The sequence below is a fragment of the Gopherus evgoodei genome, chromosome 2, assembly GCF_007399415.2.
Source record: "Gopherus evgoodei ecotype Sinaloan lineage chromosome 2, rGopEvg1_v1.p, whole genome shotgun sequence".
Classification (NCBI taxonomy): domain Eukaryota; kingdom Metazoa; phylum Chordata; order Testudines; family Testudinidae; genus Gopherus; species Gopherus evgoodei.
In genome coordinates, this window is record NC_044323.1 from 294,727,880 (window position 1) to 294,753,566 (window position 25,687).

Consider the following 25,687-nt stretch of genomic DNA (forward strand, 5'->3'; position numbering starts at 1 on the left):
CTGCTGTTACAGAGCTAAAAGGAGGCTGGGGACGATCAGCAACTTGCTGGATCAGGCCCTTTCTCAGGGAGTGCTCAAGGATACTCCATGACGGATGGGCACAGCAGAGGGGAGCTGAAGTACCTACATAAAACGACCTATCAGATTTTCCCTGACTTTGATTTTTCAGCAGAAGTTACCAGACTGAGAGGTGCTGAAAAGTGAGTCAGCACCAGAGTTCACGCCCCCCTCACCTCTGGGCTGCTGGCACACAAGACAGAGCTCCCTGGTTGTGAGGGGAGCACCAGGCAAACAGGCCGATGCTCAGAGTGAGGGTGCAGGGGGAGGGGAGGATTCCTTGGAGGACCCTCCTATAATCCTTCCTGGGACCACCTCCTCCACAACTGAGCTCCTCAGCCGTGAGGGAAGCACAAGCTCGTAGCAAGGGGGAAGGAGTTTTGGGGGGCTCATCTATGATCCCCCCAGGACTTGGCTCACAGCACAGTCATGGGGGGGGATTCTTCTGAGCGACAGAGCCCCTGCTGCCACTGGCTACCACCCCTCCCCCACAGCAGGGCTCCCTGGCTATGAGGGCAGCATAGGATGAGCAGGGTGGTGGGCACGGGCAGGCACCGGGGGAAGCTCAGACACAGAATCCCGGCCGCCGCCACCAGAAGCGCCTACCCACAGCAGGGCTCCTGGCCTGGGAGAAGCGGCGGCCGCTCACGGGGTGGAAAGGATCCTTGGCGGCACAGGGGGATGCAGATGAAGCCCCCTCCCGCCAGAGGCCACCCGCCCAAACCACCAACAGGGCAGGTCCCTGCCCCGCCCCCCGGCACCCACGGGGGAGGGCCCCACCCCCCCGGCCACCGGCACCCACGGGGGAGGCGGGTCCCTGCCTGTGAGGGGAGCTCACAGTGGGGGCGGGGAGGCTGCCGGGGAACCCGCCACAGCCCCTTGGCCCATCCCCCTCCCGCGCGGTGCCTCCCCCTGCCCCGGCCGTGACGCCCGGCCTCTCCACGCCCGCCCGGCCCCCGCGGGGCTCCGTACCCACACAGCGGGCGCGCAGCTCTGCTCGGCCTCAGTCAGCAGAAAGGAAGGCGCGCTAGCCGCGCGGGGGATTCTGGGTGGCGGCGCCGACCAACCGTGGTTAGAGGGAGGGGGAGCCGGCTGGCGGCAGAGTGGGCGCGGGAGTGGAACAGTCCCGGTGAGGAGTGGGTCTTTGCTGTGAGGGGAATGGCCGGTTCTGTGGAAGTACATCCCCGGCTGCGGCGGGGAACGGAAAGGACCGAGGGATTGGACACCCCCTGTTGCGACAATGGAACATTCCGGCGAGGTGCCGGCTATAAGAATTACTGCCTACCACAGGTGGAAGAGTCCAATGGGAGAGGGGAGGACAAGACGTTCCACTTCGGGAGGGGCGCGAAGCAGTGACAGCGCATGCGCCACAGGCCCGCCCTATCGGCTCTCAGGGGCCAGAGAGCAGACAAAAGACCTTGGCTCCCCGCCCCCACCCCCGGTTATAACGCGCCCCCCCCCGGGCCGGGCCCCCTCCGTCTCCCCGGGACGGTGCAGGGCCTGGCGGGTTTATGGCTACCAGCGGCCGCGGCCCCGGCGCCGGGCCCCGCCATGGATCTAGCCGCGGCTCGGGCCGGGGAGCGCGCTGAGCGGCCGCGGGTAGCCCCCCGCATGGCCTGCGGGCAGGACGCGCTGCTGCCCCCGGCCACCGGGGAGCCCCCGGCGCTGGGCCTGCGGGAGCCGCCGAGGCGGAGACGCTCGCCGGACGGGACAGGCTCCAGGCGGCCCCGGGGGCGCCCGGGCAGCAGCAGCAGCAGCAGGGCCTCGCCGGGGCTGGAGGAGCCGAGCCGCCGGGAGCCTCCGGTGGAGCCGGGCGGACGGAGCCCGCTGGAGCTGGAGGAGCTGGGCAGCAGGGAGCCGTCCCCGGTGTGCCTGGAGCTGGGCGAGCCCGGGGCTGCGGCGCGGTGCCGGCGGGGCGGGGGGCCCCCCGGGCGGGGCCCCGCGGGGCTGTCGGTGAAGATGGCTTTCCGCCGCGCCTACTCCATCAAGGACAAGCTGCAGGCCATCGAGCGGGTGAAGAAGGGCGAGCGGCAGGCCTCGGTGTGCCGGGACTTCGGGGTGCCCGGCGGCACGCTGCGCGGCTGGCTCAAGGACGAGCACAAGCTGCGCTGGTTCCTGGACCAGCTGGGCGGCGAGGTGGGCACCCAGCGCAAGAAGATGCGCCTGGCCAACGAGGAGGAGATCGACCGGGCCGTCTACACCTGGTTCCTCACCCTGCGGCAGCACGGCGTGCCGCTCTCTGGGCCCATCATCCAAGCCCAAGCCGAGGCCTTCGCCCGCCAGATCTACGGGCCCGAGTGCACCTTCAAAGCCAGCCATGGCTGGTTCTGGCGCTGGCAGAAACGGCACGGCATCTCCAGCCAGCGCATCTATGGCGAAGGAGGTGGAGGGGGGGACCCCGCTGCTCCAGGGACCCCGCCACTCAAGGCTGAGCTGGAGCTCGGGGCCCCCTCCTCCACCTTTCCGGACCCTTCGCTGCTCCTGCCCCTGCCGCCGCCTCCTCCAGCCGCTGCGGCTCCTTCGGATGGGGGAGGCTACGGGGACGAGCAGATCTACAACGCCAATGTAACTGGACTCTACTGGAAGCTGCTGCCGGGCCAGGCTGGGGAGTTGCGGGCCCATTCCCCCCGCCTGCAGGCTCCCCCCCGTCGGAGGTTGATGGTGAAGGAGCGTGTCACTGTGCTGCTGGCTGCCAACCTGACTGGCTCGCACAAGCTGAAACCACTGGTAGTTGGGGGGCTCCCAGACCCACCCAGTCTCCGGCACCACAACCAGGACAAGTTCCCAGCCTGCTACCGCTACAGCCCAGAGGCCCGGCTCGGACCTGCCCTTCTCCGGGCCTGGTTCTTTGAAGACTTTGTGCCAGGAGTCAAGCGTTATCTGCGCCGCAGTTGCCTCCAGCAGAAGGCGGTGCTGCTTCTCAGCAGCCCCCCGCCGCCCTCTAGTGCTGGCCCAGAGGAGCCACCGCAGCTGCAGACCCCAGATGGCTCCATCCGAGCCCTCTTCCTCTCCAAGGCTGCGGCAGGGGGCAGCTCAGCTGGAGGGGGAGGCCGTATCCCAGCCCCGCTGGAGCAAGGCGTGGTGTCCGCCTTCAAGCAGCTCTACAAGCGGGAGCTGCTGCGATTGGCCGTGTCCTGCGTGGCCAGTGGGGGAGGTGGCTCCACTGGGGGGCCCAGCCCAGCTGGTGGTGGGAGTGGCCCCCTGGACTTTGTGCGTTCTTTCCTGCTCAAGGACATGCTATACCTCGCTGGCCTCTCCTGGGACCTCATCCCTGCTGGCTCCATCGAAAAGTGCTGGCTGCTCGGGCTGCGTGCTGCTTTTGAGCCCCAGCCTGGGGAAGAGGAACAGGGGGAACCACTGGGTGGGGATGGAGGTGCTGGGGACAGCAAGGTCTTCAGTGATCTCACCCATCTGGCTGCCCTGGCCTATAAACGCCTAGCACCCGAGGAGGTGGCTGACTGGCTGCACCTGGACGATGCAGCCCCGGGCATGGAGGGGGAGGATGGGGAAGGGGATGGTGGGGATGAAGGACTTGGAGGCTGTGGCGGGGATGAGGATGAGGAGGCAGCAGGGGTGGATGCAGGCGGTGGGGGGGGCAGTGGAATGGAGGAGGAAGGGGATCCCCCACTGCCCACAGCCCAGGAAGCCATCAGGGGCTTGGAGACAGCACTACGCTGGCTGGAGAGCCAGGACCCCCGGCAGGTGGGACCACTCAAGTTGGTGCAGCTCCGCTCCCTCATTAGTATGGCCCAGCGGCTGCACCAAGGGGGTAGCTCAGACTCATAGTGGGGCGCGAGGGGGACGAGCTGGTCAGCCACCTACTGCTGCACCTTTGGGGGTGTAGCCCCACCAGACTCCCATGGGACAGATGGGGACTAACCCCACTCTGCAATGGGACAGACAATGGGGGACCCAACACCTCCACCCATCATTGCTAGGGAGTGGGGTCTAATACCTCGTGGGGCTCAGATGTCCCTCCCCCTGGGGCTGCCCCCCTGTCACTGAGGGGTAAGCCTACTTCCTGGGGCTAATAAGGGGGGATAACCCACCGTAAAATGTCATCACTTGAGGGCTATTCCTCACTCTGAACATAATTGGGAGGTGCTATTCCCTACTCATGGAACGTAGGGGGATAATTCCCAGCAACATCACTGGAGGGCTAATCCTTACCCCTGACATCAGCAGATCCCCCAACCCATGGGGCAGAGGCAGGGGGACCAATCTCTGTATCCAATGTCAGTGCAAGGAAGGGGCTTACCGCCATTCTCCTGGGATTGAGGGGAAACTAACCAACGTTCCTGAGAAGGGCTGAGGCGGGGAACTGGACATCAGCAGGACAGAGAAGGCACGCTGCCCCCCAGCTTGACTGAGAAGAGGGGATTCTCCCTCACAGGAGTGGAACTAATGACGATGGTGGAACTGTCAGATGGTCGGCAGTAAGAATCCTGCTGTGAGGGGAAGGGGGCATGCATGGCTATACATGCCAAGAGAGGCTCTTCCTTCTCAAGTTGTAAAGAGGAAAACAAATGCTGGGCAAGGAACAAAGCTAAACGAAAAGCTTGGCTGCAGTCTCCCACGCAAAGTTCTGTGGAGGTGAATCCAGGTGGCAGCAGCAGCAGCCTCGCGGTCCAGACCCAAATCATCAATGGACTGGAGCTGCTACCAGCTGCAAACTGGCAGCCACGTGCTTGGATATCTTTTTGTAAGAACTAATGTTACACTCTGGCGGGGGCTGGTCATTCATACGCTTCCCATTTGCTGACTGGTTGCCTGTTAAGCTAGGGTGGGTTTAAAACGGGGGTGGGTTTTACATGCACTGGATTAGAACTGGTACGCTCTGGGCTGGGGGTACTCTTAAGAAGCTACAGGCCACCCCGAGAGCTGGTGAGCTAATTTAACCTCCATGGCTACTTTATGTGCACAAGGGATGCTATAGCTCTTAAACCATGGATACTTCAGACTCTCTTTAAAAATTAAAATACCATTTTTTTGCAATCTTCTTATAGCAAAACAGTTAAGCCTGGTGGCTAGGAAGAGAACGAAATTCCCTTCGGCGGTGGGACATTCTGCAGGCAGCAGATTCTTGGTTTTGCCTCTATAGAGGCTGTTATAGTGAGGCAGCTTGTAACATGTCCTGCAGCTGGAGTGAGTCAGGAATTGGAGGGGCCCACAACATTTATATTAAAAAATAGAGGCATGAGATTCTAATTGGAATCTTGGCCTGGTTTTCAAAAAAATACTTTTAGTCTGGCTAGTTAGCAAAAATAAAAAATAGTTAGTTGAACAGTCCTGCATTGTGGCAGGTGGGGATGGATACTTAGCCATCTTTTCCATCTCATAACTTCAGAGTCTATGAAGATCTAATCAATTCCTGTTCCACTTGGGGGGAGTGGGGGGGTTGATAAATCGTCCCCTTAGCAGGATGTATAGTGAAGCAAAATAGATTTTAATGTGACTTGTCTTCTTCAAATGATGTGGCAATTAAGCTCTTGATTTAACCCTTGAAATTGCATTAACTGTACATGATTCTCCTAAATTTGTTTCAATAGGCAAGTCATCCGGTTACCTGTATAAAAAACAAAACACTGGCTGCTCTGAAAAAGAATCTCTTGAATTGTAGTTCAACTCTTGCTTCTGAGCCCATGACTGATACTGAGACTTGTTTACAAAATAAAATCTCAGCTTGAGACCAAGAAGAGTGAATAAATTGATACCGTTGCCTTATAATCCTATTTTTCTCCATTTGGATAATCAGCTCTGAATAGTGTCCTTTAAAACTGGAATTCCAGCTTCTGCTTTGGAGTAGCTTTATTAGGGGCAGGTGAAGACTGCCTGCTAGCAAATGAAAGACAGTTAATTTTTGTCTCTCTATTGTTTCCTAAATTATCACAAAACTGACAGCAGGGTTCATATTACAAGGAAACTATCTTTTCAAAAATATAAAGGTAAATTCCACTACAGTAATGTTAAACACTTAACCATATGCACTTTTTAAAAAGATCTATCTTTATTTTTGCTGTTCAATTTGCACTGTCTTCAGAGCCAGCATATGAAAATAGACTAATCAATTTCAGTTTTCTCACTGTCACATACAAGCATATGGCAGTGTTTGAGTTGCGTACACTATGGGAAAGTTTTAAGTTACATAATTACACTGATTTACTTACTTTAATTATTTAAAAATCATTTCTATTACATCTTTGTAATTTTTTTAACAAAAATTTTCACCCTAAGCTACCTATATCACTTGAAAATAGGTCAGCAATTTGTATATTGCTGAAAGATATCCTTTAGTCAAACACTAGTCTGGCTCAATACAGAGGTCATGTGGTGAAATGATATGGCCTGTCTTATACTGGAGGTCAGACTAGGTGACCTAATAGTCCCTTTTTGGCCTAAAATGTCTATGAATCTCTAGGAAGATTTAAAATGTCACTCTTTGAAGGAGAGTTGGAACAGTGATTTTTCATGTAGAGCTTCATATGTCACTTAGGGATGGGGGAAAGATCCCACTAAAGCCTAAAAATTATGAACCAACTACAACTTCTGGTTCCAAAGGACTAGACTGTTAGGAAGATGGAAGGACATGAAGGACTTGAGTCAAGCTGTTGACGCTGGGCAGGCTAGCTAATCTTTGCATTTACTAAATTTCCTTTATTTTTGAAATTAGCGTGGCTGGTAAGTGAAAAGTGACAACACAAATGGCCTTGATGGGATCCCTGTTTGTCTTTCAACAACTCCAGATAAAATGTATGGTACCCAATTGTCAATAAAAAGATGTATTTTATAAGTACCAGTGCCGTAGACTCTCTCAGGATCAGAAAGTCAAGCAGGGTTCTTGCTTGCTTTGCATCAGCACAAGGAATAAAGATTCCAGAGCTGGAATTTATTTGGCAAGTCTGTTGGTGATGCGTGTGACAGAGTAGATGCCAGCTCTCATGCGCTGCTTTATATGTATATGGCTAAGAGGTGTAGGAACGTTTTTTGGAAAAATGATCTGTCAAAGGATGAGCCATTAACTACAAAAATCAGAGTAAACACGGCAAAAAAGTAAGTAGTACCTGGTTCAAAAAACAATGTAATTGGAACAGATTTCCTTAAATCAGTAAGGATTTAACTTCAGTTTTTATAAACATTTTGCTAAAAGCTCGTTTTAAAAGTACTCCCCCTCAATCTGACAAGTGTCATTAAGGGAACCAGGAAAAGATTATTAGGAAAATCCAATGAATGCTTGGGACTCAAATAGACTGTTTCAAGGAATGAAACTGATTTCCTTTGTTTCTACGATGGCAAATGGAAATGCCCCACCCTAAAATTTTTAGTTGGTGTGAGCAAAGTGTAGCTCAGAGCTTGGCAAGATGGAATATTACATGCTGGGACATGTAGTCTCTGGGTTGAGCCTCTTAAAAATGACAGTAGCTGTAAAATGTTTTTTATGTAACTTAGGTTCATCCCCAGGGCCGGCTTTAGGCCTATTCCACCAATTCCCCCGAATTGGGCCCCGCGCCCAGTGAGAATCCCTTCCCTGGCTAGAGGCGCCTTTTTAATTTTTACTCACCTGGCGGTGCTTTGGGTCTTCAGCGGCACTTCGGCGGCAGGTCCTTCACTCTCTCCGGGCCTTCAACGGCACTTCAGCGACGGGTCCTTCGCTTACTCTGGGTCTTCGGCGACACTTCGGCAGCGGGTTCTTCAGCACCGCTGAAGACCTGGAGTGAGTGACGGACCCACCGCCGAAGTGCCGCCAAAGACCCAGAGCACCACCCGGTGAATAGAAGCCCTACATGTTTTTTTTACATGTGTGGTTTTTTTTTTTAAGTCATCTGTGCCAGGGCCCTGTCAAAACTTTGAATTGGGCCCCACACTTCCTAAAGCCGGCCCTGTTCATCCCTCAGCCTTCCAGCATGCTGCCAGTGTTAGTCCCAGTTGGGCAAAGTTTGGCTAGCACTGGGACATATCTGTATGGAAACTAGGGGTAGCTAAAGCAGCAAGCTGAAAGGTGAAACAACCACCAGAGGAGCAGCAAAATCCACTGGAGGAGAAGATTCAAGAAGTTAGGAGTAATCAACGGTGCCATGGCTTTCAGAGGCTTAGGATGATGAGGATGAAGTAAAAGTGTGGTGATTTGGGTCTGGAAGGGAGCTCTGTCTCACTGGTGTGTAGAGGGTGGAAGCCAGATGGAAAGTCAAGGGTCAAATTGGAAGGTGATGTTAGATCTTATTAAAGAAATCTGGACGATCCCATGTGAGAGGGGCAGGAGAGAGTCAGAAGTAGCAAAATGAGCTGGGGCTACAGGTGTGATGGAGGAGAAATGAAAAAGCTGGTAGATTTGAAGAGAGTAAATTTGTAGTGGAGGAAATCTGCAGTGTCATGTAACTTACCCAGAGGTGATTAATACCACCTGAACAAGAGTGGAGACAAAGGGTGTATTGGCTTTTTTAGCTGCCAGGTGGCTCAGAGGAGACCTGAGAAGATGCTGTCCCTGCCCCAGAGATCCAACAATCTATTATTTGCTGACATGAATGAAGGTGGCAAAGAGGTGATGAAGTAAGGGAGGTACAAGCTATACCATCACACCGATAAGCCATGTATGTATGTTCACAATTAGGGAGTATAGAAAAATTAGTTGGAGCTCATTTAGCGTGTTGGTGAAGTCATGTAATTTCTAGATAGGCAACAATCAGGAAACTTTCTACTGTTTTTAAGAAAAATAAATACTGGTAAACTTCAGGCCTTGTATGTTTCATCTGGGAACCTACTTGTTTTGAAATCCTTGGTGGTGAGGCTTCTCTTTGAGTGGCCAGCTGTGCTTTGCAGTACTATCTGCTGTAAAAGACTCTTCCCTGCAGCCCCGCTCCCACCTAACCCCCTGAAAAAAACACCCAGTATGGCCGATTGTAGCAATCTCATTCTGACGTGTGTCTTTTCTGCCATTCCCAGCAGAGTCTATCAGTTACTGCTTCCAGTCCTGGTCTTTGGGAATTAATAAAGCCATCAGTCAAGTGACAGGTTTTCAAAAAATTTGTTATACTGAGGGAGAGCTGGTGAGCTGCACAGAAACAACACTTCAAAAATCCATGATGACCCTCCTTGTCCTCTCTCTCACCCACTCTCACAAATATCCTGGCATATTTCAGTGTGTCACCTTTTGGGAATCACTGCTTGGGTTGCTTCGGGCCTAAGTGTCTGCTCTTCTGTTTTGATGCTTCCAAGGAGCTGCTGCCCCTGAGACGGGGGTTAGGGTCTGTATCTTCCAGGTGCGCTTTCATCTCCCAGCATGAAAAAAAATCCTTGTATTGTATATGGGGGGGGAGAGGGTAAGAAGAGAGGAAAAAGAGATGGTGTTCTCCCTACATTACTTCCACAATTCCAGAGTACTTGGCTGTTTCTGTTAGGATGATCAGCAGCGAAATAGTTAATTATACAGTTTCAGTCACTGGAGGGGACGAGTGAATGTTCACACCTGGTTCTTTAATATGTTGATAACCTTGCAGCTGCATGCATCAATTTTTTTTAACTTGCGCTGCTTCTCCACTCTTAAATGTGGTTGCCATCTCGACATTGGCACGATGAGTCATAGATTCCAAAGCCAGAAGGGAGCATGGTGATCATCTTCTGACCTCCTGTACGTCACAGGCCAGAGAACTCCCTCAGAATAATTCCTAGAGCAGAGCTTTTAGAAAAACATCACAGCGGTGCATTGTTGCCATCTCAGAGCTGCTTTTTCAGTGCTGTGTTGGGTCCCAGTCAAAGTTATTGTTGCAGTAGTAACGCTGACATCTCAACATTTTGCTAGTGAGTGCTTTGGATATTGGCAGTCTTTGGAGGAGTAACTTAGTGGCAAACAGATTTAGTTCTAATATGTTTGTTACCCACTAGGAGGTTCATTCAGTGTGACTAGGGGCTGCTGCCTCAGCCAGCTACTTGATGGTACAGAATAATTCTCAGAGGCTGAAATGTAAGAGTGATGTGTTGCAATTCCAGTTATGAGAAACTTGGAGCTCTTGGTATGGGTCTATCATAAAGGTCTTTTGAAACACAGTTTAACTCCATCCCCAAGAATCATCGCTCCCTTCCCCAGACATGGAATGGGAAGACCTCTCAGTTATGTCCTGTATTTCACCCTGTGAAGCACCAAAGTTCAGAATTACATAGCTAGGAATATTCTGCCTAGGAAGAGACTGGATTGTCAGAATCCAGATGTAGTGCTCTAGTGGAAAGGGGAGTGGTCCGGTCTGGGACTGAGAGTCGGGACATCGGGTTTCTAATCCTATCACTGTGGCCGTGGGGGGAGGGGAGGGAATATGGTAGAGTCCAGGGGACACTGGACTCTTGGGTTCTGCACCAAACTCTGGTAGGGAGTGTAGGCTAGTGGGGGGCAAGGGTCTGAACTGCGTTCGTGGCTTTAGGAGGCAGTGTTGTCCGATCTAATTATTAGAGCAAGGGAATGGCAGACAGTCAATCTCTGTGCTTCCCAGTAGGAAAACATGTCCGTGTTGTTTGCTGGGGAGACCCGGGAAGATGCACCTCATTTCAGGGAAGTCTTGGGGGTGCAGCAGCCATGTCAGCTCATTTCTGTGCTCTCCAGTATCTCCCAAACACTGTCGTAAGCTTGCTTCGAAACAGACATTGAACAGTTGTAGCTGGTTTGTACCCTGACAGTGGCTCCTTCAGCTAAGAGACCAAAGCCTTACGGCAAGATGCTATTGAATATAACACCTGTGTGTTGTACCAGTAATATGTAGCATGCAGAAAGAGCTTTTCATCGTCAAATTGTCTTACAAACCTTAACTAATGTAATCAGTGCAACTCTCAGAGAAGGAACAAAGCCTAACTGAGGTTTGTGAAATGCTCTGAGATCCTCTGTGAAGGGCTGGATTGGTTCAAAGTAGGTCCTCCCCTTGATGTGTGTACACAGTTCCCAGGGAGCAGAAGATGCCCTTCCCATAGCAAAGCTTCGGGATAAGCAAATGCCCCCTGAGGGCACTAACGGCTCTCTGTTCCAAGCCCATTGCAATGGGAGGAGGCTGCCTGAGGTCGCTGTGCTTTGGATAGGCTGGTAGCAATGGGCAGGGATGTTGATGACATGTAGTGGCTGGTGTTTCCATGGAGTCTGTAGCCCTCGGAGGAATCTTGGCCCTCAGAGGGAGAACAGCAGCTTTGTGGGTGATAAATGAAGCATTCTGGTTCTGCCACTGGGGATTACGCTCTGCTCAGGGGAGATGGAAAAGGCCAGTTAGCTCAAGCCCATCCCCCTGGCAAGAGTTGGTCCCCAGGCAGAGCATATCCTATCCTTGATCTGGGTTGAATGTCATATACCAGAGGGCCCAGGGATGTCATTTCTCAGGCATCGGCTTCCTCCCTTTACTAGCACTGCACTGTCCTTTTCCCAGGCTGTATTTTAATGCTGATGGGCCACCACTTGCTCTCCTATCAGTTGCAGCAGCTCACTCCTCTCTCCTTCCTGGTAGTACTGGGGGGCGGGGCGGGGCGGTGTGTGTGCGTGCATGTGTGCACAGACATTGTACCTTCCCTCGGGGGGCACAGCAAGAGGCTGGCAGGAGCAGTAGGGGTCCGATGCTGCTGGATGAAGTGGCAGGGGGCCTGCTGTGTCAGACATGTGAGACTGGTTGACGGGGAGGGTGGGTCCTTATAGTGGACTGGAGCATTAGGCAGGCTGGAGAGGATGTTGTAAGGGAAAGCTGAAAATCCATCTCAGCTGACCAGCTTCACCACCTCTGGTGAGTCAAGGCCACCCACAAGAAGAACCTATGGGTCGTCTTCTTTAGGGCTGGCCCAGCCCCTTTTCTCTCTTCCTACTCAGTTCAGTGCCACTTTCACAGCCAGGGGACTTGCTGCACTGCCAGAAACACAGATTTGGGAGGCACTGATGAGGAACCCACGAGCTTCAGCAAGTGATTGCCCTTCTCTGCCTCAGTTTCCCCACTGTAAAAAGGATGGCAGGAGAGAGATCACTTGATCACTACCTGTTAGCTTCACTCTCTCTGGGGCACCTGGCACTGGCCACTGTCAGTAGACAGGTACTGGGCTAGATGGACCTTTGGGCTGACCCGGTACGGCCGTTCTTATGTTCTGATGGGATGACACTAAGGTACTTCAGCAAGGATGCGGGTGTGAGCAGGAAAACTAGCCAGGTAGAGTTTAGCCTTTCTGCAATAGAAACCAGATGATCATAATGGGCAGGAGCTCTCTTGATTCACAGATTCTAAGGGCCCAGTATGTCCATCAGGTCCAACCTCCTGCAGAATGCAGGCCAGAACATTTCACCCAGCAATTGCTGATGTCGAGGGAATGATTCTTTCCCTCCCATGTCAATGAGTGCTAGTGAACCCAAAAAGTTATGACTGAACTGCAGCATCTGTCTGGACACTTCTGTGTCGTGTACAGCACCTTGCACAGCAGCAGCATTTCCCACAGCGAAGTTGATCAGTTTCAGGCATTGATGCCGCCTTGGTTTCTCCTGTTCTCTGCCTGTGACAGGCCTCAGTATAGTCTTCCCAGGACTAAAAGGCTTTAGTTAGACCTAAGTTATTGGAGTCAATATCGTGGGAACAACGTAAATATTTAATAGGGATCAGATTTGAGGGTCCCTTCTGGCCTTAAATGCTGCAAAAGAAAGGTTTGTTGGTTTTAAAATCCCTTGGTTCAGTAAAAGGGGGCTGCGAGGAATGTGGAGGAGAACAGATCTATCCAACCTGGGACCATCGTGTCATGCTTAAATCAGCAAACCGCTTCCCCGTAGCAAAAGGTGTTTATGGCTCTCACCAGAAAACAGAGCTGTTCCTCTCTGCAATACACTTGCTTGTGTAACATTGCAAAGTCCTGTGTAGCACATGCCATAAACCAATTCATTAGGTCTGTGCCTTAAAGGGGAAGTGTAAATCATCACAGCAGCTGATTGCCCCCTCCACAGACCTCAGGATTTTATGTGCTCATGAGACATTTTTTTGTAGCTGGGTGAGTTTTCATTCAGCCCCAGGGCTGGGATATAAATGTCAAACTCATTTTAACTGCTGGTGCTCCTGCAAGCCAAGAAGGGGCATATGCAATTATACCTATTTATAGCATGTGAGCCCAAGGCTGCCACCCAGTGTTTTATTATGAAATGAGACTTTCTATGTGCACTTTGGGCAGGCGTTCCGACTGCCCCCCCTTCTCCCTGCACCCTGGTGCTGTCCAGTGCCTCTCACTGGAGGACATTCAGTCTAGTGCAGAACAAGAGAGGGCCTTGAAGCACCAGCTACCTCCCTGTGTCTGAGGATCTCCAGGGCAACGCTAGTTAGAAAGGAATGCATTCCTCCTCTGCCCCAGCTGAGTTTGGCCTGCAAGCTGCTTTCCAGCCCCTATTGCCATAGAATCCACTGTTACATTTACTGCTGCTCTCCCTGCTTTCATCCCAGCACTCAGCAACCAGAGATCACTTCCTCCTTCATTCAGAAGCCTTCTCATTATTATTTCCAAGGCAAAAAGGTTCCAGCTGAGACCAGGGCCCCATCCTGCTAGGAGAAGAACTGGTCTGTTTTGTTGGAAAATGCCAATTTTGCAGCGATGTAGTGGGCTGATGCATTTCCAGTGAACCAACAAGCAGGGTTTCGGCAGGCAGCTGGCAGGTCTCCAACCCACTCGTCCGGTGGACTGCAGGGCTTCCAGGGTCCATGCTACCGAGCAGGAAAAGTGCCTTCCCTGGGAGCTCCAGTTGGCACCAGGACTCTTAGCGTTCTAGGCTGCCCTTTCTGCAGCTCTCGACCATGACTTGTCCTCTGGAGTCAGGGTCAGCTGGCTGCTCATTCATTCGGAAAGATACTGAACCAAAACAGTTTGATTTTGCCGCAAAATAAAAAAAATCCAGACTGTCCTTTTGCCTGGGAAATGGCATGGTTTTGAGTCTCTGTTCCAATTTGGAACAAAAACTTGTTCGAGGCACCGAAGAATTTCTGTGCAGAACAGAAATTCAGAGTTTTGACCCGTGAGGAACTGCACAGCCTCACAATGAGACAGTCCCTGTCCCGAAGAGCCCACAATCTAAACAGACAAGCCAGATGAAGGGTTGGGGGAAATGAGACGCGTTCTCCCCCTTTGACAGGTGGGGACTGGAGCAGAAGATTTGCCCTGGATTATATAGGGAGGCTATGGCAGAGCAAAGGATTGAACCCAGATCTCTCTCAAGTCCCAGCCTAGCACTTCATGCACCATCCTTCCTCCTTTCCTCAAATAGTCAGTGTGAGTTTTTAATTGGGTGTGTGTGTGTGAAGCTTTTGACTTTAGTTTTAAAGACAAAAAATTAAGACTTTTCCCCAAGGGTCAAAGAAAATAATGCTGGCGCCTAGAACCTAGCAACCCCAGTGATTGAGTGCCTTACAACTAAAGCTTGGCAGAATTCAAGCATTCTGGGTTTTTTACAATTTCAATGGGTCATATCAATGTTTAGTTTTTTAAGCATTTTTCCCCTAATTTTTATCTATTCAAATTTTCACATTTGTGGGAAATCAGTGGGGGGCAAGTTTCAGACAATAAATATTTAATGACCATAGATGTTGAGCTTCAAAAAGCGAGATCTGCTAACTGTTAAAACCCATTTTGTGAACATCACATGTTAAAATATACGAAGTAAATATCCTTAACTCAGAGAGTAACAAATTTATTTGACCATAAGCTTTCATGGGCTACAGCCCACTTCATCAGATGCATAGAATGGGACATATAGTAAGATATATAGACACATACAGAGAACATGAACTCCCACCTTTTCATGTTCTCTGTATGTGTCTATATATGTCCTCAATATATGTTCCATTCTATGCATCCGAAGAAGTGGGCTGTAGCCCACAAAAGCTTATGTTCAAATACATTTGTTAGTTTCTAAGGTGCCACAAGTACTCCTGTTCTTTTTGCGGATACAGACTGACAGGGCTGCTACTCTGAAACCTGTCCTTAACTCAGATTCAAATAAATTCTCAGGCAGAATTTTTTTTTTTTACTTTGCCTGTCAGTAAATTTTGATAATGGACAGAAACGTGTTTGGTGAAATTGACAATTAAAGATATTTACAGATAAAAATCAAACCCTTCCAAACCTCCTTATTAATACCATGATACAGGCACCTCGTTAGCCTGACACCCCCGTTAACCACACAGCAAAGACAGCAGACTATCAAATACTGCCATGCACATGTCCCTCTGACTTCAGCTCCACAGCCCATTCACCACTCACCCTTGCTTCTGAAAAGCAGCCAGCCAGCGCTGATCAATAGTTTTCATTTATAAGATACAGGGGTGGGGTGTTGGCTTAAACAGAAAATGACCTTTTCATAAAATAAATTTCAGCAGGAAATACTTGTTTTCAACTAGGTTTTTATTTGGTGGGGGGGGGGGTGGGCGGGAGATCAGACAATATCCTCAAATGACCCCATTTTTCAATGAAAACCTGAACATATTTGTAGAAAAATGTAAACAAAGATGAAAACCTTACAATTCCTGACCCGCTCCAGGTGCAATCTCATGGGATGGGGGGGGATGGATGGAGGGGGACAGATCCTCATCCTGTCAAGTGTTGTTCTTACTCTGGAGGAATTGCTCCTCCCATCCCCCAAAAAATCAGGCTCCCTGCAATTCCCCCCCTCGATGGCCCGATCCAAAGCTCACTAAAGCCAATGGAAAGATTCCTATTGACTTCAGTGGGCTTTGGATACTGCCCTATACAGCTCCCCTCTCTCCTCCTGAGCCAGTCCCTCCAGCCCCACAACATCCGTGCTGCTCTTCTCTGCACCCTACCTCCTGTAGCCTTTATTTCTTTCCCTCACTCCACTCATTATTTCAACCTGAAGCCAAACAGGGTCCTGCACCGGAGCAGCCGGCACAGCCCTGAAGGGCTGCAAACGGGGGTGGAGCAGAGAGACGCTGCATGGCTGAGAATGAGCCAACAGAGTGGGAGGTGGCACAGGAGATGGGAATTGGCCTTGCAGGGACATCTGTTCAAGTCCCTAAATGGAGGCCCGGTCCATATCTGTGTCATCCTCCAAAGCCATATGAATATTGCATGATGCCACCTGCCAAGGTGCATTACGTAGTTGGAGTCTCAGGACTGTGAGCATGGCTAACAGATCCCGGCAGGAGCAGTGGGGGAAAGCCGGGCAGGAAACACATTTCAGAGCCATTTGGAGAAGGGGCACACAGAGCACACCCTCTTCCCCTGGGCCATGCGTTGTGCTGGGGTCATAGCTGGCCCTGACCCTGAGGCATGCACCAAGGGGCTAGGAGTGCAACCAGTCAGAGATTGCCGAGGGCAAAGGCACTGTCTGCTTCTGTTTGCAGCTCACCACTCGGCTTAGAGCTGGCATTACCTGCCCCCCCAGACCAGAGCAAACGGGGGTCACAGTTCAGGATCTTCGCTGCCCTGCGGTGGATTCCCCTGTATGAATGTGAGAGGGGCTGTTAGCTCCCAGTTGGGACCAGCTCACTGGGCAGCGGTGGGGTGGCAGGCCTCAAGTCTAAGGCTGCCAGATGAGACAGAGAGGCTGAGCACTCAGGAGATCAGAGCTCTACGCTCTAATACCGAGCTGGCTTGTATCACGCTGCTGTCCTGTGCCTCGGTTTCCCCAGCTGTAGAATAGGGACAATCATGCCACCCAGCCTTTGAGAGCCACAGAGGGAAAAGCACTTCATGCATTAGCTTGTGATGGACAAAGTATGTGGGTGCGTTCTCCAAGGGAGCAGGTAGGTAGGTATAGTTGGGAGTGGAGTCTTGTGCAGCCAGAACACAGCCCTACAGGTACCTCTGCATGCCATCGTTAAGTCTTTCACTGCTGAGCATTTTATCACACATCCAGACAACATACGGTCGGTAGATGGCATGGCTGACAATAGGGCAGCAGAGCTGTTCGTCAAGGTTTGCTGGCATGGGGAGATAAACTCTGATGCCCTCGCCCACCCTACGATCACCGCTGCCTAAAGGAGGGAGGAGATAAATTCCCTTTCCCCCTTCTAGCTACCCGACAACCCAGTTACACCCCTCCCTCCCTGATTCTGTCCATACCAGGTTTCACCGAGCATTTGGTGGGGCTGTGGGGGCTCCCTGACTTCGATTTGACAGTGAGCCACGGACACTGCGTAGTGATGGATTTGGCCCTGCAGCAGAGTAGAGGAGCTACTGTGCATGGAGAATCTGTGCCCACCCCCCTTCCTGAAAATGCTGCAGCAGCAGGAGGAGGAGGGTTAACGCAACCTACAGCCATGGACCAGCTTCTTCTCTGCTTGCAACGCACAAGCCTGAGACCAGCCCTAACTTTGCTGACCACTGCTTGCCCCCAGGGCAGGGGCCAGCTTGCATGGACTAGAGCAGGTGGTGATGATGATGATGATGTCACCATTAACCCTTTAATTAGCAGAGGAGCCAAGAGATCAACAGACCTTTGGAGGGCACAGGACACCTCTATTTCACCACCCGCTGCTGGCACACATGGCTTCCTATGCCACATGCCAACTGGGGCTCTCCTAGGACTGCCGGTGCAGCTGCTAACAGGCAGCTGGAGCTTATGGTCTCTTCCAGGCCTCTGCTGCTACCTATTTCCTGCCCACCCAGCAGTGAAAACTCAGGAATACAGGGAACTCCCCCCTCACCCAGGCACTCAGAGGGAGCACGGGCTGTTGGGACCTGGGGACTTGCACCTCCCTGCTAAAGGGGGAGGGAAGCTGCAGGCTGCATTAAGGCTCCATGAGCCACCACCCCCAGAAGAACATCCTATAAACCAGGACCTGCTCACATCACCCGCCACCAGACCAGACCCACCAGCAGGTGAGACACTGGCTGGACCGTCACCAGGCGGCAGATGGGAAGGCTGCACTTTACCGGTCGGGACTGTTTCCCTGACAGCCATGTGATCATTGCAGATGCAGACAGCAAGCCTGGTGCCAAGACTGCCTTCGGAGGATGAGCACCGTCTCTAAACAAAGGAGAGCAGAAGAAGCCAGGAGTCTGGGCCAGCTGCTCCCATGTCCTGCTGTTGCCATCATTTATTAGGGACCCACTGTCCGGAGAGAGCAGCCAACGCGTACGCAATGGATACGAGCGTGAAGTCCCCACAGCCGAGGCAGGGCTGGGCCAAGGCAGGTCGGGGGACTGCCAGGAACACGAGGTGACCCTGCCTTACATGTGGGGAAGCCATGCCCCATGGGGATGGACTGGGGCTAGAGGAGATCACTGGTGACCTGGAGCTGGGAATCCCTCAGGCAGGAAGAGAGGCACCTGGGGGGGGGGAAGAATGGGATCTACATCGACTGGACAACCTGGGAAACTTCCTTCCATTACAGAACGGAGATTTGCATGTGGCTCAGACAGGCCAGGCTCCCCAGAACACCCCACCCGGTTGGGCCCCTATCTCTCGCCCAGCTCATGAGCCCGCGTGGTCGCAGCCTCCACGGCGTTCATGATGGTGGCCCGCAGTGCCCCCTTCTCCAGCTCGTGCAAGGCGTGGATGGTGGTGCCACCAGGCGTGCAGACGTCGTTGCGCAGCTTGGCCGGGTGCTCCCCTGTCTCCAGGATCATCTTTGCTGCTCCCTGCAAGAGGAGGCAGGCTCAGAGGAGAGCAAGGTGGGTGGGGGGCTGTGCCGTAGCATCTTGTACGTGTTCCTGCTCTCTGATTTGGGGAGCTGGGGTAGGGAGACCATGCTGGTCCTTCCCAGGAAGAGACATGACTTCCTCACTCTCCCATCGGCTCACTCTGTGGCCTTTGGGAACAGAACCCATGTCTCCCAACCTGGGCATCTTGCTCTGATTGCTAGACGGCACTGCCTGCCATTGCTATACATGGTGTGAATGCCATTAACACAAGAGTTCAGGGGAACCAGCTCAAACTCTCGTCAGCTAATGTACCCCATTGTAAATTCATGACCTGCTTCCTCCAAGGGGTAGAAAACCTGCTTTACAAGGATAGACTCACGGAGCTTGGTGTATTTAGCTTAATGAAGAGCAAGTTAAGGGATAACTTGATCACAGTCTATAAGTACCTACATGGGAAACAAATATTTGATATCAGAGGGGTAGCCGTGTTAGTCTGGATCTGTAAAAGCAGAAAAGAATCCTGTGGCACCTTATAGACTAACAGACGTTTTGGAGCATGAGCTTTCGTGGGTGAATACCCACTTCTTCAGATGCTGCATGATACATGCATCTGAAGAAGTGGGTATTCACCCACGAAAGCTCATGCTCCAAAACGTCTGTTAGTCTATAAGGTGCCACAGGATTCTTTGCTGCTTTTACAAATATTTGATAATGGGCTCATCAGTCCATCAGAGGAAAGTCTAACACCATCCAATGGCTGGAAGTTAAAGCCAGACAAATTCAGACTAGAAATAAGACACAATTTTTAAAAGTGAAGGTAATTGGCCATTGGAACAATTTACCTCAAAGGTCCCTCACTGGTAATTTTAAAATCCAGATTGGCTGTTTTCTAACCACTCTGCTCTAGGAATGATTTGAGGGCAGGTCTCTGGCCTGTGTTAAACACAAGGTCAGGCTAGATAATCACAGTGGTCCCTTCTGGCCTCGGAATCTGTGATGGCTGCAAGAAATTGGCCAGCTGGTAATCCACAGATTAAGGGGCAGCTGGCCCCAGGTGCCCCCTTCCCCAGTCCCTACCTCTAGCCTGTATCCTGCTCTCCCTCTGTTCACATGGTTTTGGTTTCGCTAACTGAAAGGACTTTGGGGCAGTTACTGACTCTTCCTAGGTTTGTCCGGTTTAGCTGCAGCCACCTCCTCCCTCTGGTGGCCGTGCTAGGACATGCAAAGAGGCTTTGCTTCTTCCAGTTCAGTCCCATCATGTCCTGGATGAGTCCCCAGGAATCTTTTGGACCGACTGCAAGTGGTGGAACTCAGGATTCTTTAGCAGCAAGGTCCCTACGGGTCCCAGAGGAGCCCATACATACTTGGCTGATCACCGCTCAGCTCAAATGGCAGAGTCCGTCAGAGAAGCTAAGGGGTTAGGAACCAAGGTGTGGTAAGACAGCGACAGCTAAGGAATTACTGGAAAGGCAGATAGAGCCGCAAGGCAAAGGGGTGATACAGGAGTTTTCCCTAAGACTGAGAGCTTTTCCTGGGCACTTGCTGTATGGGCATAGCAGAGGGTGCTGCAGGTTGCATTGGGGAACCCAGGACTGGAATAGACAGGGGAACTGCAGGTCAGAAGAAAGGTGCATTGGGGGCTGATGGAGGGGGCAGGACTGGGTTAAGCGGGGGAATCTGAAGACAGAGAGCAAAGTCCAAACTTACCAGCAGTGTCTGGGCTGCAATTTTATTGGCCAAGGCACTGGGCATGCCCATCTTCACAGCACCTTCCGCCAGGGCTTCAGCAAACAAGTAAACCTGGCGCAGGGAAAGGCGGACATTCAGGGAACTGCTAGATCTCACGGCTGTTGCTTCTGGAGGACAGGACATGGAGGCATCCCAGGACAGGAGCCAGCCTGGCAGTGCTGAGCCAGCAGAGCCTTCCAAAAGCTGCTGGCCACCATCCTGATCCTGGCAGGAATCAGATGCCCATGAAGCTAGAAGCAAGTTACAGGTCAGGGACTGAGGTCTCCAACTGGACTCCATTAGACCTCTGATTCCTAAGCCTCTATGGGCAATGGCAGCAGTTACTAGACTAAGAGCTCAGCTGTAGCAGCCCCAGATCCCTGTTTGCTGACTAGCCCACCAGGGGCACAGGCTGCCCCACTCTAAGATCACATGGTTTAGAGGCAGCCGCAGGTCTATCGTGGCCATGAGCATACACAGCCCAGCAGGTGACGGGCGGCACCAGGGATTCGTCGTTCAGGGAGAGAGGGGAGCCCAGGGTGCCCCTCAGAGAAGCCTCAAGTGTCAGGACTGATAATCCAGAGCAAGGCTTGGGAGTCGCTGTATTCAGGTGCAGAAAGGCCAGGGTGGAGGGAACAACCCTGCCCTGGCAGGGCTGGCAGATGATTAACTGAGAAATACCTGCGGTTGGAGGGCAGCATTAAGAGACGCTGGGCCAGCGCAAGGGCACTTACGTAGGCTACGCCGCTGCCACTCAGGCCCGTATGGATATCCATGTAGGACTCAGGCGTTTCTTCACACAGCCCGCAGGCGGACAGCAGGCTCTTCAGCAGGGTGGCCTCCTGCTCCCCAGCACAGCTCCCCCGGGCAAACACCACTGCCCCCTCCTGCACCACGCAGGGCAGGTTGGGCACAACCCGCAGCACCTTGGTCCCAGCAGGGAGAAGCTGCAGGGAGAGACGGCCGTGACACTAAACCAGGAGAACACTGCGGCTGGTGGGGACAGGGGCTGGGAGACAGCCAAGGGGTCTCAACGCAGGGCGCAGTATGTGCCTTTCGTCACAGAGGACATGGCAGGCTTAACCCAGCCCTTGCAGTGCGTCCACATGGCAACCCACCAGGCAGCTCAGGAGCTCAGCATGATTGCCAGGGGAAGCCTGGGCTGAGATAGCCGAGGGGCTGAAGGTTAGGATTGAGGGGCATCGGCAAAGCTGTGTGTGCGTGGGGGGGGGGTTGTCCAGGACTGGGATAACGGGGGGCTGCAGGTCAAGATAGAAGGGCACAGGGCATAATACTCAATCTGTGACAATAATTTTACAAAGTACAGGGAGGAGTGGAGGTGGGTGGGGAAAAACTATTGACAGCAACTTAGGAAGGAGGGTTTGCGGAGCCTAGCCGGGGTGGTGTGTGTGTGTCAGGTCAGCATCCCCTGCTGGATTCAATCTCTTCAGATGCGTACAGAAAGGCAACAGTCCAGAAGCAGGACTAAACAGAAAGCAGCTGACTGATGACAAGAAACACAAAACCACCAGGGATTACGCTGCAGGCCCATGTATGCCTATGCTATGGCTCCTCTGCTGAGACTGGCATAAACTGACCTGCTTGCTGGCAGCTAGGACATGGCAACCTGGCAGGGCTGGATTAAGGCACAGGCATGACAGGCCCATGCCCTAGGCCCCAGCTCCCGGAATCACGGGATTACAGCACGTTTTCAGCTTTTACTTAAAAAAAATAAAAGTCTCTAGCTCTCTTGACTCATTACCTGGGCATAACAGGTACAGGGATGGCTGCCTGAGTCTGCAGAGAACCTGGGACAATAGCTCTGAACTGCTCATACACCTCAATGGACTGGATTACACCTGGAAGTAGCAAGCACCGCCCTTCCCAGAACAATACTCCATGCGTGGCAGAAGGGGAAGAGTACAGCAGGCCTGGCGTTCCACCCCAGCAGGCCAGGTGTAAGTACTGGGACATCCCTTCCTACCCCCTGCCTCTCTGAGATGGATGTCCCCTGCAACTCCCTCCCCTGTCCCCACACCCATTCCATGTAGGGGGACATATCTATGGCACATGGGGGGGAAGCCTTGATCTGGCCCTGGCTGTATACACACCGGACTCACTGGAGAGCTGCGTGGATCTGCAGGGCTCTTTACCTACAGGCATTCTCTCTCTTATCCAGGCCATTGTATAAAAGCAAATATAAACCGTTCACACACATGTGCATGCCTCAGACACTCACCCAGCCAGCTGCCCCACAGCTTAATGGGGAGTGGGAGGGCCAAGAGGGACCATCAGACACTCACCTGTTGCAGTGTCTGCAGAGTGACTCCAGCAGCCACCGATACGATAATGTGGTCCCGGGTAACTGCAGGAGCAATCTGCTGCAGGACTTCAGGAAGCAGGTGAGGCTTGGTGGTTAGGAAGACCAGAGTACAGTGCTGCAGCACCTCGCTGTTGCAGTGTGTCGTCCTGCAGCCCAAATCCTGCCACCCAAGGAGATGGGACATGGTTAAAGGCTTGGAGAGGAAAGGCCAGCAGAGCAGGACAGGCTGGAATTCACCGTACAACAGCAGCACTCAGCACCCGCCTGCTCTTAACACGTTTGCAAGGTTAAAACTCAGCCCTGTGAGGTGGGGGAAGGGCCATCTGAGGATCATTCCATCCACTACTGGCATGCACTTTAAACTGCAAGGCTGGGATACTGGGCTGAGTATTGACCCAGAGGGAAGCCCCCCCCAGCTAATTCACTAGCACCATTTCCCAGGGCACCTAGATGTTCCTCACAGGAATTTAGTAGCTTGCAGGATCTGATGGGATAACAACAAAGCGGCATCGAGCACCGCTACTGCGTTTGCCTCCTGTTTCCAGACATCTAGACACTATTAGCTCTTCCAGTCTCATGGAAGAGAGACTCAACCTTTCCCACGCAGCCTGCCCTCGCTCACCTGGAAGGCACCCAAGTTCCTGTCGGACGGCGCGCTGGCCAAGATGTTAGCAGCTTTGACTTTTCCTTAAAACACAGAGCAGAGGGAATCAGCTGCGTTAAAATGCATCAAGACAATGCTGCGTTGCCTCACACACAGACAAGAGACCAAGACAAACACAGCTGAACCTTGGAACTGTCATCCAGACCGAGCTGCGGTAAGAACCCAGCCCAAGGGTTCCCCCCCTCACCAGCAAGTGTGAGATTCCCAAGGGCTGTGAAATGCTAACAGGCAGGAGAAGAGGCTAATTGCTGCTGGAGGAGCTTGCCAAGCGTGGGCAAACAGGGCCGTGTGCTCTGTGGGCAGCGATGCCAGGTGATTGCAGGGAACTTACTTTTACCTACGAGGGCAATGGTGTCAGCAGACCTGGAACGTCTGCAAGCATCATGGGAAGAACCAGGCAGCTCTATGCGGCCTTCACTTCCTAGGAATCAGATCCCAGCGTCATTCGTCACTGGATCTGAGCAGAGATGCCCCTCGTAGGGGTGCGGATGCTGGGCATGGCATCCCGGAATCCTCTGCACAGGAAGGACATGCAGGTGCGTCTGGGATGAGGGGTGCAGCAGGGGCCCAGCGAGGGACGTAGCCGCGGCGGGCACGGGGCTCAGGCTCCGGAACTCCGGCGCGGGGCACGGCAGCTGGTCACACGCGGCTCCATCACTGCGCACCAACGTGCCGTGGCTATAGGGGGACCCACTGCGGAAATGCAGCCACCTCTGGGGCGAGGCAGGCGGTTCCACGGGACAGCCCGTGGGGCGGCGGGGGGGCCCTACCTGCGCGCACCACGCCCTGCGCCAGCCCTTGGGCCATGCGCCCGGCCCCCACGAACCCGACCCGCAGCTCCTCGCGCGCCTCCATCCCCGCTCAGCCACGTGGGGCGGGGCTCCGCGCTCGCTCCCCACGCCGCGCGGCCCCGCCCCGCCCCTCGCCGCGCGATTGGCTGCGCCGGGTGTGATGTCATCGGGCGCCGCTCTCAAATGGGTCGCGGGAAGCGTAAAAGTTGCTTCTCTAGGGGGCGGTGTCAGGTGAGTGCCGCGGCTGGCCCACGTGGGGTCCCGATGGGGGCGGGGCCCGCGCACTCCTCCCACGTTGGTAGCACTGGGGGGGGCGCACATGCTAACGGGGGGGCTCCTCCCCGGGGGGAGGCAGACCCGCCCCCATTGCTCCCTGGCTGGTTAGTAGCTTTGCACCCCCCGGCTCTCCGAGCGCTCCCCCCAGGGCGGTGTCCTTCTCCCCACCCTGGGGTGGGGGCTGGGGGGGGGCAGACCCGCCCCCATTGCTCCCTGGCTGGTTAGTAGCTTTGCACCCCCCGGCTCTCCGAGCGCTCCCCACAGGGTGGTGTCGTTCTCCCCATCCTGGGGTGGGGGGTTGGGGGGGGCAGACCCCCCCTCGGCGTGGAGTCTGTACCTCGGAGCTGGGCAGCTGAGTAGTTCAGCGCGAGCTCCGCCACCAGGTGTGGGCTGGGCACTGAAATGCCGCGTGGGACCCTCTGGGCCATGCTAGGCAGGAGGCCAGTCTGAATGATGGTAATGGGCCCTTCCGTGTCTAGCCCACCCCTGCTCCCAGGCACACACTAGCACCCAGAGAGCCCTGCTGCAATCCCCTGGCCCTGCTGCCTTGTGCCCGCTCTGCGCTGAGTGCCCTGGTCCTGCAGCGACTGGCTCAGGCTGGGAATAGACAGCCAGGGCTGTGGCCTGGAGTGGCTGGGGTCACGGTTTCTGAATCAAATGATCAGCTTCATTCCACTACCGGCCTTTTTTTAAAAGCAGCAGAGAGTCCTATGGCACCTTAGAGACTAACAGACATTTTGGAGCATGAGCTTTTGTGGGTGAATACCCACTTTGTCGGATGCATATTCACCCACAAAAGCTCATGCTCCAAAATGTCTGTCAATCTATAAGGTGCCACAGGACACTTTGCTGCTTTTACAAATCCAGACTAACATGGCTACCACTCTGACACTTTTTTTAAAAGTTCTCTAACATCGCTGTTCAAAGACCTCCGAGATACCACATCTAGCAGCTAAAGCTGGGGCCTGGGAGTTAGGACGCCTGGGTTCTGTTCTGAGTCTGAATGGCCTCTGTTTCCCTCTCTGGGAAATGTGGCTAGTACTTCAGTCATCTTAGGTGGGTTGCGAGGATAAATCCACTGATCTTGGATGTGCTTTGAGTTTCTTAGACAGCAGAATCCCTTGAACTACAATGTACAATCTGCCAACATGGTAAATTCTGAAATGAAAGGATGTGAAACCGACAGAGATTGGAGTTAGAAAATAATTAGCTACTTCAACAGGCACGTTAATTTCATCTGTCAGAGGGGTAGCCGTGTTAGTCTGGATCCGTAAC

The 25,687-nt window shown here is 53.2% G+C and overlaps 4 protein-coding genes across 8 annotated transcripts in view; 2 read left to right on the forward strand and 2 right to left on the reverse strand.

Annotated features, from left to right (window-relative positions):
• Positions 1 to 1,118, reverse strand: part of EEF1D (eukaryotic translation elongation factor 1 delta) — a 35,864-nt gene extending 34,746 nt beyond the window's left edge. Inside the window, exon 1 of one of the 3 annotated variants that reach the window (XM_030553948.1) lies at positions 1,030 to 1,118. The gene's annotated coding sequence lies outside the window, so the exon portion shown is untranslated. The remainder of the gene's footprint in view (positions 1 to 1,029) is intronic. The other 2 variants (XM_030553947.1, XM_030553946.1) reach the window with 2 other exon arrangements.
• An 859-nt stretch (positions 1,119 to 1,977) lies between these two features.
• TIGD5 (tigger transposable element derived 5) lies at positions 1,978 to 6,850 on the forward strand. The gene has a single exon (XM_030553952.1). It carries the CDS (start codon positions 2,017 to 2,019, stop codon positions 3,841 to 3,843), a length of 1,827 nt encoding a protein of 608 aa, XP_030409812.1. The 5' UTR covers positions 1,978 to 2,016; the 3' UTR covers positions 3,844 to 6,850.
• A 4,014-nt stretch (positions 6,851 to 10,864) lies between these two features.
• The window catches only part of LOC115647175 (protein brambleberry-like), a 41,467-nt gene continuing 26,644 nt past the window's right edge, over positions 10,865 to 25,687 (forward strand). Inside the window, exon 1 of one of the 3 annotated variants that reach the window (XM_030553951.1) lies at positions 10,865 to 10,893. Coding sequence is in view for 2 of the 3 variants with exons in the window: in XM_030553949.1 (XP_030409809.1) it covers positions 23,419 to 23,499 (81 nt within the window). In the remaining variant the exon portion in view is untranslated. Of the gene's footprint in view, positions 10,894 to 23,417; positions 23,500 to 23,842; positions 23,882 to 25,687 lie in introns of those variants that run through there. The other 2 variants (XM_030553949.1, XM_030553950.1) reach the window with 2 other exon arrangements.
• PYCR3 (pyrroline-5-carboxylate reductase 3) lies at positions 15,409 to 24,224 on the reverse strand. The gene is made up of 6 exons (XM_030553956.1): positions 24,116 to 24,224; positions 23,304 to 23,368; positions 22,662 to 22,841; positions 21,093 to 21,305; positions 20,338 to 20,430; positions 15,409 to 18,627 (listed from the first exon to the last, which is right to left on the reverse strand). The coding sequence occupies exons 1-6, from the start codon at positions 24,198 to 24,200 to the stop codon at positions 18,445 to 18,447; spliced, it is 819 nt and encodes a 272-aa protein (XP_030409816.1). The 5' UTR covers positions 24,201 to 24,224; the 3' UTR covers positions 15,409 to 18,444.

What these genes read in the sequence shown, in the direction of transcription:
- PYCR3 (XM_030553956.1), bottom strand. Translation starts at nt 24,200, where the DNA reads ATGGAGGCGCGCGAGGAGCTGCGGGTCGGGTTCGTGGGGGCCGGGCGC. An exon ending in GCAGGGCGTGGTGCGCGCAG is followed by an intron (nt 23,369 to 24,115) that starts GTAGGGCCCCCC and finishes CTGTGTTTTAAG; the next exon opens with GAAAAGTCAAAGCTGCTAAC. An exon ending in GGAACTTGGGTGCCTTCCAG is followed by an intron (nt 22,842 to 23,303) that starts GTGAGCGAGGGC and finishes CTTGGGTGGCAG; the next exon opens with GATTTGGGCTGCAGGACGAC.
- TIGD5 (XM_030553952.1), top strand. Translation starts at nt 2,017, where the DNA reads ATGGCTTTCCGCCGCGCCTACTCCATCAAGGACAAGCTGCAGGCCATC.